Source organism: Saccostrea echinata, unplaced genomic scaffold, assembly GCF_033153115.1.
Source record: "Saccostrea echinata isolate AGI-Se365-2 ecotype Australia unplaced genomic scaffold, CSIRO_AGI_Sech_v1 ptg000086l, whole genome shotgun sequence".
Taxonomy (NCBI): domain Eukaryota; kingdom Metazoa; phylum Mollusca; class Bivalvia; order Ostreida; family Ostreidae; genus Saccostrea; species Saccostrea echinata.
Genome location: NW_026889835.1, coordinates 1,965,320 through 1,976,142, shown reverse-complemented (window position 1 = coordinate 1,976,142; position 10,823 = coordinate 1,965,320). Strand labels below are relative to the sequence as shown.

At 31.7% G+C, this 10,823-nt stretch overlaps 1 protein-coding gene across 1 annotated transcript; it reads right to left on the bottom strand.

Annotated features, from left to right (window-relative positions):
* Positions 1-4,375: 4,375 nt before the first annotated feature.
* LOC133176976 (uncharacterized) lies at positions 4,376-10,278 on the bottom strand. The gene is made up of 2 exons (XM_061312045.1): positions 10,193-10,278; positions 4,376-6,637 (listed from the first exon to the last, which is right to left on the bottom strand). The coding sequence occupies exon 2, from the start codon at positions 6,567-6,569 to the stop codon at positions 6,144-6,146; it is 426 nt and encodes a 141-aa protein (XP_061168029.1). The 5' UTR covers positions 6,570-6,637; positions 10,193-10,278; the 3' UTR covers positions 4,376-6,143.
* Between the last annotated feature and the right edge of the window lie 545 nt (positions 10,279-10,823).

The following is a 10,823-nucleotide window of genomic DNA, read 5'->3' as shown; positions in this document are numbered from 1 at the left end:
TACCCGTCATATTAAGGGATTGTCTTTATTATTTCTGGTAAATATTAATTTATATTCAAAATCTTGTTATTCATATTCGAAAACTTATCATTCACATTTGTTAACTTATGATTCATATTCTTAATCTTATTCTTATATATATATATATATATATATATATATATATATATATATATATATATATATATATATATATATATATATATATATATACAAAAACTTGTAATTCGTATTCGATAATCTTGTGACTTACATGCCAAAAATGAATATTCAAATTTGAAAACTTTTTATTCATAAGCAAAAACTTTTGATAAATAGTCAATAATCTTATGATTATGTTGCATAAAAATTATAAGAATATACTCAATATTTTCGAATATAGATCAAAAGTTTTTGGATATTCATATATGTATAAATAATAATTTTTTAAATAGAACTTTGACATGTAAAACGTTGCTTTATTCAATAATCTTGTGATGTATATTCAATATCTTGTGATGTATATTCAAAATCTTGTGATGTATATTCAATATCTTGTGATGAATGTTCCATAATCTTGTGATGTATGTTCAATATCTTGTTATGCATGTTCCATAATCTTGTGATGTATGTTCAATACCTTGTTATGTATGTTCAAATCTTGTGATGTATGTTCAGTATCTTGTGATTTTGAATATATATCACAAGATTTTGAATGTACAGCATAAGATTATCGAATAAAGCAGCGTTTAACACACCATATATAACCAGCAACTTTTTACGTACAATTTTTTTTTCACAAGTTTACAAATATGAATAACAAGTTTTTGAACATAAGTTTTTGAATATAAATAAAAATAATTTGGAATATCATAGGATTTAAAATATAAATCAAATAAGTTCTCAAATATGAATAACAAGATTTGAATATTAATAGCAAAATTGATCAAATATAACACAAAGCATGAAGCAATGTCATTAAATTACAACTGCGTGTAAACTCATCTGTTTCATCCAAGACCTTTATCGATGCTACATAGTATGGAAAGTGTACTTTTACTGACTTAAAGTTCCGGGATAAAACTACTAGTACTTTCAAACTTTGAAAGCTACAAAGATCTGAAAAGTAGAATATATATTTAAGTATAGTCTAGAAAACTGAAATTACATATCGAATTTTTCGTCCATTTTACGTCACTTGAGTGTACTCAGGTGACCTATTGCTATCCGTTTTGTCGTCGTTAAACATTTTCAGCTTCTTCTCTGGAACCACTGAACCAATTTCAATCAATTTTGACATATAGCATCTATGGGTGAAGGAAAGTAAAATTTGTGAAATTCATGGCCCCTGCCCCCCCCTCCCTTGGGACCTGAGGGGTGGGGCGAAAACCATCAAAATTAATGCAATCTTTAAAAATCTTCTTCTTTACTCCTGGACATCAGTCAAAGTGTTGGCATGATTGTAATAAGCATTGAGCCCTCTACCAAATTGTAAAATTCATGGCCCCAGGGTCAGGGGATCTGATGCTAGGGAGGGGCTCTGTTGAATATATTGTGAAAATTAGGGATGTCAACGAACATTCGAATATTCATTCGATGGGTTGATATTCGAATATATAAATTTAAGATTCGAATATTCGGTGTTTTACAGATTTCATAAAAAGAAGTACTGTGATTAATACATTTTGATTAATTGAAAACCTTCTTAGAATGTCCAAAAGGCGTGAAGAGTACACTCATCAAAATAAATTTAATTGATCATTGAATGAGTTTATGATAGAATTAGTCTGTAATTAATATTGTAAAGGGCTCAATTTCAAAAAAAAAAATGTGTAAATTACTTGATTATCTCGGGTTGTACATAATCCTGAACTTTATATTCATTATCGGTAAATTAATTAATTACCTAGGAAAATTGTCTATGGAAATATTTGATTTAATTTTTCAAATATTATATCAAAGATTTTTATCATATTCCTTATTAGGCTGATAATTGTAATGAATTACTCGTATTGAAATCTCAACAGTATACGACTATCCTGCCCTTGGTAAGACGACTGGTTCCTCAATTGGAGCTACTATTAATTTATTAAATTTGTTAAAATCATATTTTTCTACATTTAAATCAATTACTTGTTTCAAACATTGACAAATATCAAATGGAATTCCTTATTGTACACCTACAAAAGCCTTCACACAATTTTACTTCCAATATAAGAATACCTACACTAAACCTTTCATGAGAATAGGATGATGCATATTTAAAATAAACCAGATTTTATTTATTTTATCGAATATTCGAATATATTCGAATACTTTCATTGAATATTCGAATATGAATTATTGACAAAATTGACATCCCTAGTGAAAATGCATTATTTCTTAAAAAAATAATCTCTGCTCCTGGGTACTAAGCAAACAAACTATATGCGTAGTTATGATAAGGCAGGATGCCTCTTCCAAAATTGTGAATTTCATGGCCCCTGGGTCAAGGGTTCTGGTGTTAGGGCGGAGCTCTAATGATTAAATAGTGAACATGCATTAATTCTTTGAAAATCTTCTCCTCTGCTCATGGGTTTTAAGCTTTTGAACTTGCTATTGTCCGAATAGTCAGTAAATAGGTGTTTTATTATACCGAAGCCGACTTTACTTTTGTTACGTCACAGACCAGATACGTCACAATACAACAACCCATATAGTTTTGAGATGAAAAATGAGGGAAATGGAATGCTTCCGGTGAATAGTTTGATGACTATTCACCATGGGAAAATAGCACAAAAACTATTCCACGGTAGGGGCTGTTTAGAAAAAAATAGAAGATTTATTTGTCATACTTTTATGTAGAAAAAATTCACAGAGGTATAATAAAAGTAAATGTACCTTTTCTTTGCTCCTACCCTTCTGTATGGTTTAATTAACAGGTTATTTGATTGAATGAGAATACAAGAAAGAATGTAATATATATAGAAACAAAATAAAAATAAAAGTTTGGTTTAAATGAGCAAAGAATGCTCAAAATCGGATTCTTGCCTGGAAAAAAAATAAAAAAGATTGATGTAAAGATTATTTATACATGTAGCAAAAGGTTCAATTTCACACAGTATGTTTATACTGTAGTGTCCTGTTTAACAGTTGATGAGTTATTGTCAGGTAAATTCATGGTTGACAAGAGACTGGATAAAGTTGCTATATACTGTGCCAAAGTGAACAAATAATCACAGAAAGTCAAGGTGACTAGGGGACAAGTGTCAAATAGCCACACTGTATAGCCAAGTCTCTGTGTACTGAATTGTAGCACTTGGCAAGTGACAGAAACATATTTGTGTATATTGAATGCCTTACATACTAGGCAAGTGTCCATTGTATTTGCATATTTTGCATTCATTATCATCCCTGTAAGACTTGTTACATTAAGCAAGGGTATTTTTACCAGATTTTTGAAATTCTTTGGCCACATAGCTTCATCTATCAGTTAATTTTGTTTTATACTTCAATGGATCCTTTGCAGTGTTGTATTGTACTTAGGTGACCATTAAGGTCCTTGGACCTCTTGTTTTTTACCTCGTACCACCGCCTAAATGATACGATATATAATATGATTATACGATGAAAATATAACAGTATTGAATTAGATTCTTTTTAAGACTTTGGTAAATAAGTAAATAATAACTTCACACCGACTGATTCAGATTATCCCTATCAACAAATTAATTCATGGCTATACTATCATTGATTGATTAATGAAATATTCATCAAATCACAATTTAATCATTGGGGCCATGAAAATCTAATATTTATCACAAGATAACGATGTACACTTTGATTAACAGAAATCCTCGTGAGTTTTGCAATGAGATAAATATCCAGTTTGAAATACATGCTTTTTAATCTATATCGATAGACTAGCTAAATCTAATTCATAGAATTCCTCAGAGCTCTAACATTTCTTATTAATCTCGTTTTCTTATTTCTACTATTAATTAAGTGAAACTCAGTATAACTGCGAGTCTGTCTTTCATTTAGGTATCCATGTATCTATTCCAACCACGATAACTCCAGTAAGAAAAAAAAGCTTTTGGTCTGGATACGACATTAATACCAGAAAGGGAAAGCTATTTGCTAACTGCTTATATTCCTTTAGAGAGGTTCGGGTTAAACAAGGATCTAAGGCATGTTGTCAGAATGTTATCAGGACTGAGCTATCAGACGGAGGCATCGTTTACATGATCTTTTCATCTGCATCCAAACAATGAACGGTTTATCCTGTGATCCGCACATTATTCGTTTTTAATATGGTCATTATATCTGCTTTTACATCCATTATTGGGCTATTCAAAATGCCATGATTGCAATGGTTGTATATTACGTAACAGTAAACGACCAGATTTCCAGAATAAACAGTATTGATAACATAATATTTATTCAATTATAAATAGTACATGTCTGGAAACAGTCACAATGCCCGACAGTAAAGTTCAATAATTCTAGCGAACATGCAAGTGGATAAGACACCATATGACACGATGCATGGGAAGACAATGGGGGCCGGAAAAAGAAATATCAACACAGGAAATGACGTGATTAATTTCCAGACGATCAGATATATAATCAATCGTTAAATGACTAGAATAAAGCAAGAAATTTATACATGTACCTGTAAGAATTGTAAAACACATAAAAAGAAACCAATATATATATTTTTTCCTCATAAAGTTTACAATGAATCTACATGTATTTGTTTACATTCTGAAGTATCAGTTTTTCCTTATGCAAAAATAATGTGACTTGGTCTGTGAGTTTGACATTCTTGCTAATATATTACAATTTTTGCTATTCTTCAGTCGATTTTGGAGTGTGTGCAGAATGAATGGTACAATAAAATTTCATAATTTAAATTATACTAAGCTATTATAATAATTATGTATCTTGTAGGTTGATATAAAAATTAAAATGCAAGTCTCAGACAGATACGAATGAAAAGCGATGGTGATGTTAGCTCGTAAGAAATGGAAGCCAAAAAGCACAAAAAATCGTATTTCAAGAAAACAATAATTGTGCATGCGAGTTTCAAACTTCAATTTTGTTTAAAGAAACATTTTTTTTTTTGTTATTTCTTTGGAAAATTGATTTTAAAAGCGCTTTTCATTTTTTTTTGTCCATTTTTTTTATCATGTGATGCCAACTTCCAATTTAAGCAGTTTGAAATTGTGTTCAATAAAGTTTACTTTGTCTCCTGGTATTCACAAGGTGTAACAATTTTCTGAATATTTCACAACCAGAAAAGTTAGTTATTAAACATTTTCTGTACACAAACATTAAACGGTAACATTTCAGTTTGTTTGTTTTTTATATGAAATGGGAATATTTTAATAAAGCAGAAACATCAATCACAGAAGCAGTAAAGCTGTGAATTCTAAAGTGACGTTACAGAGTCTGAGACTTGATGAGAAATCGACAGTAATTTACAATTGATGGAGACACCTGATAACATCACAGTCGTATCTTATCAAACAGGTAATCTGCACACCTTTTTCTTGGAATGTCTGATGGCTCGTGCATATTTCATTGTCTGTAAAGGAACTATGTAGTTTATTGAAAATCATGGAATATTTTACATTTCGTCAAACTTATACATATCGATGAATAATTAACAAGCACCACTTTTAACTACCGACACAGGTATAATGGCAACGTCAAACGTTATGTGGTAACAGGAACACAAACAGAGTAATTAATCACAAACATCAAATGGAATACTTATCAAGATGTGCATTTCATGCGACATAAATGAGTTCTCTGATATGCAATATCACGCTCAAAAGTTCACACTTTTCAACAGCGGCTCTCTAATAAGTTTATCTGGTACAAAGATAAAAATGGCTGTCGGAGGGAGACGTCTGTCTTGAGTGTCCCTTTTATAGGCGAAATAAAACAGAATATTTTCTTATAGAAATGAGAAATGGAATGTGAAGCCCCCAACTCCTTTTTCTTAGCTTGAGGCAGAGGATGTCTTTGTGCTTCTTCTTAAGCAGTTTTTATGTGTCTCGGCGTGCTACATGCTTCTAATACAGCACTTATATCTATTGTCGATATTGATTTTCGTGGTCAGAATTAGAGCCAGGATCTTTTGATTAAAATAAATGAGATAGAAGTTCATCTTTGGGTTAGTATCCACGGCGTTTCACCATGGCAAATTGTGCGAGTTGAAGATCGCCCTTCTTTTTGTCCCCTCGCTCTAAAGTCCCGGTCACACAGTAACCCAGCTGAAAATCTTCGTTAGAAATGTTTGTCGTCAAAGTCATTCGAAAGTCAGGACTAGGGGTGTTTTTAAATTTTCCCGATATAACCATTGCGCCACTTCCTTTGTCAGACATTTTTGCCTTTGTCGTTCTTCGTTTTGTTCCGGAAACCTCTACGATTTTACACCGTGATCGGTTCCACCAATAGGTTTTTAATGTCCAATACGTCACAGGAACCGGATGTGCCCATCCCTCGTAAGGAAACAGCATCACCTTCGTTGGGTAACCTTCGTAGTTGAAAACTTTTCGACAACATTTTCCTCGATTTTCGTAATAAAATATTTGAACCATTTTAGCTCCTCTTCCGCGACTCCTTACCAAGTATCAAGGTTCATTATTATTATTGTTAGTCTTCAACACTGCAATGCAAGAAATTCAAAAGTTCTTATACAATAAGCTGATAAGCAAAATATCTAATGAATTATAAATATCAAATAGGACATATATAGTCTTTCATTTTAATAATGCTCGGTCGCGTGCCTCCGGAAGGTTGATATTCGTACAATAGCGCTGATGCTGACAAATTTAGAGTAAAGGATCGGCTTTAACTGCAGCAGATCAGGTGTAATGTCAGTAAATAATGTATTCAAATCATAGATCATTCCTTTCTTTGTCATGGTATTGATTTAATGACATCGATACAGTCCATGCTAACTACTGATATGAATGATCTAAATTAAGTATTGTGAAAATTTAAAAAAATTGAAACACTTAACAGTAACACATTCTGTCATACACCTTTTAATCGACAAATTAAGTTCACTGCTGTCAAATGTAAATTGTAAAAACCAGTAATAATTGTATTCAAAAATTTTATTTTCCTTGCAAAATGATAGATGCGTTGATAAAAAGGATATGACAATTCATTTTTCTGTTTCCTGAACTTATATCGGTTCAATTTTCTTAAAAAATTGTCAGGTGTGAATACATGAGCTTTTCCAATGTCTTCAATATTTGTAGTATATATATATGTGTGATTTTTCGCTATTTTATGTGCGGAATTACTTAGTAAGTCTTTTGTCCAACTCGTGTAGTAAAAGGAAATAATTCAGAACATTATTTACTGCCTTAACTGAAAAGTTACAAAAGAAAATTAGTTCTCAACTTAGTGTTTTCTCTAGATAAAATATATGGAGATAACGAAGAGTATTCAAGCTCAAAAGTCCATTTAAACATTACAAATCAGGAGCAGAGCAAACACGGGCCTCTAAAGCATCAGAGGTGGTTTAAAAATTTGGAAAAAAATAAAACGATATTGCTTTGGTTAAAGTTTAATTGTTGACGTGCAATTCTAATTTTTTAATGTTACCGGACCCTAGACGGTTGGTTGGTTTGTTTGTTGTTTAACGTCCCTCTCGAGAATTTTTCACCAGGGTAATGCTAAGAATTAAAATAACAAATAGGGACAAAGAACAAGTTAATAAAGCATGCCTTCATCTTACTGATTTGAGTAATGACAACACAAATTACGTCACCGCAATGTAAATTTCTAAACCCTAAATCCTTTACATTGAAAAAGTTATGCAAAAAATCTCATCTCTTTATTATTTATTTCTTTTTATTCTTCAATAATTTCTCTTTCCTTGAAAGAGATACATTTGTATATTCTAAATAAATATGTACACGTGTCTATTTTGGAAGTTATAAATGTATATAAGAATATTTATTTACAATACATCGGTATCGCTAAAAAATGAAAAAGGTTTCTTTTATTAAAATTGCAGAATGAAAGAGGTGAAATCATTTGCGTTTATATATCCATGAAGAATTTGGTCAAATTGTGAACGTCAGTCGTCTGTAAGAAAGATTTATTTTGCAAAGGACATTAACATGATTCCGAATTGTTAGCTTCCTGAAGAATTAAGATATCTGAAATGTCGTGATAACTGATAAAAGAATCCTTATGTTTCACTGTGACATTTTCCCTTGTGTATATCTATGAGTTCATAGACTAGTGTGTAGTTGCTTTGGACAGAATCAGCATATGTGTGGGTATCTCATACAAGCATCTAATTCTTTGTAAACTATCAAGTATTATACTTTACAATATAATGAGATCCTTATGATATAAACAGCAAAAAGCAATATGAAAAATATTGTTGATTTATTCTTTGGGCGTCTTTTGCATTTATTTTTATCATTGCAGTAATTTTTTTTAAAAATAAAACATAATTCTTTTCTTTGCGAATTAAATCGAAAATGATAAATTTTCAGTGTGAAAAGCGAAATGTAATAGGCACTGTTGTAATGAAATGGGCAATGTTCTTATGTAATATTGGCACTGTTGCGCTTTGATTTCTGAGCTCAAGATTCTCAGAAGCGTTATTTAACAAAATGCGTCCCTCTACGCAAACTTTACATTCTTTTTTCAATTCATTTATTCAATATCAAGGCTTATCTATCTGACAGCCTATGTTCCAGTACGTGTATAGTAAAACACGCTTGTAGCGAAGTGCCAAGGACGAACAATTTTGAAACCACACGGAATAAATCTTAAAGTCACTTCACTGTAAGCGTGAATTCATATAGCGGTTATAACGAATTCACGCATCGATTCGCTATCACCGTGTTTTACTGTACTACTGGATAGCCATAGCATTGCAAAAGTATTATCATTCAGTACACACGAACAAACAAACACTCAAAATAACACATTTTCCACCTGTTAACGCTTGCTTTTACGTAACTTAGGAATGTTCTTCACAAGGTAAGTTAAATTTCAATACATGAGTATTGCTTCCAAGTCAAAGTTCTTATTGTTGTAAGAACTAATAATAAAAAGCTTACCTTAATGTTTTTAATTCATTATATTCAAAGAATTTGTGGTAATTTTGCCCTACATCGGAAACACTCAAGATAAGATCGATCTTGTTTTACTGTAGAAAAAAAATATAAGTAGAAACAGCTGATTTTAGTTGTTTTGAACAGAGAAAATATGTCAAGATATATGAAACTGTTGCAGGAACATTTTGTAGCTCTTAAAACTTAAACGAATTAGGAACTGAAACAATGGAGCGTTTTGTTTGAAAACAATTTTCCTCTGCCATTTGAACCAAAGTAATCTTAGGAATCTAGGAAAATAAAAGATTTTGAGGTTTGGAGATCTCACTTATTCCCGGAAGCCAGATTACAGAGATTTTTGTGTTTTAGAAAATTACCCACAACCCCCGTAATCATGCTGATAAGAATGTGACATGGTGAACTAATTTCAGTTGCCTAGTTTCTTTGAAAATGCTAAAAGTAAAATTACAAAATCGATGAGTGTTACAGAAATCAAGCATGAATTGTCGTCAGGTTGTCTTTTTAGATCCATGTCAAACAACGGCTCTAAAAATTCATGTAAGAACACACGCAGAGCCAAATGTTGTACTATGATATGTATGATTCAATATTCATATTGTGCTACTTATTATTATCATTTAAATTATCTTTCGAAAAGATCTCTGGGGATTTTCCTGCACAATATTTTTTTTTTATATTGCCTGCACAATATTATTTTTTATCTACTACTAGTATACAATATACATCAACCTTGGACAGAAATAACTAAGCATTTGGTCCCCGCATTCTAGTCACAGAAACTATACTAATTGATAATTAAAAAATTACGATACCGATCTGAGTAATGATTAAAACTACGGCATCACCACAAATAATTTATGATTTTTTTGTTTGTGTATCGACGAAACTTCATAATTCCTGAATGAAATAATACTAACAGTGCATAAAACACTGAACACGAAACCTTTAAATATTTCGAAACAGTTATTTTTATTCAGAGTAATGAACGTTTATTTTTTATTTCTTTTTTTTTATTCTTATCGAATTTATACGGGAAAAATGTATAATATACAAATTTGTCAGTGTCATTTTGGTTGATAACAGTCTTTACATTTACATAAAGTTGTACTCACCCGTCACTCGCCGCCGCGACAGACCGACTGTTGCTTCGGCTTTTATTTTCCAACCCCGTTTCTTGTTCTGCCAATAGCGTTTCCCGACTCATCAATAGCGCTGTAATGAATTGCAGCTAGTTGAAAGAATTAATATCGAACCTTTTACATTCCAGCGGATAGCGGTGCCATTACTGACATGGCAACAAGTAGCATTAAAGTCGGGATTAAGGAAATTTTATCCGGCTAAAAGCTTGCTGAAATTTACATGGTCTTGTAATGACTTTCTAATGAATTATAGCGGGAAATGTTGATCATGGTCAAGAAACCCTATCCTCAACAAAGTGTAAAAAGCATCACGTTAGCTATTCTTTTCATTAGAAGATGCATTAGGGAGGAAATATAAAACTGGATGTACGATACATCGGGGCTAGAGTCTGGCTGTGTCCAAAGGGGTTTCATAAAAATAATTAAAGGAGACAAAAGCAGGTTTATTGATCAAACCTTTCAAAGTCATTTCTTTTTTCATGCAAAAGGTATTAATGCAATTTCCGAGCAAATTGTAACGTCCTAGTCGACTTGTCTAACTAATTGGAGACTGATTGGAGGGAAAACGGGAATTCCCGTCTGAATTATGTTTCACTGCGCTAAT

What these genes read in the sequence shown, in the direction of transcription:
- LOC133176976 (XM_061312045.1), bottom strand. Translation starts at nt 6,569, where the DNA reads ATGGTTCAAATATTTTATTACGAAAATCGAGGAAAATGTTGTCGAAAA.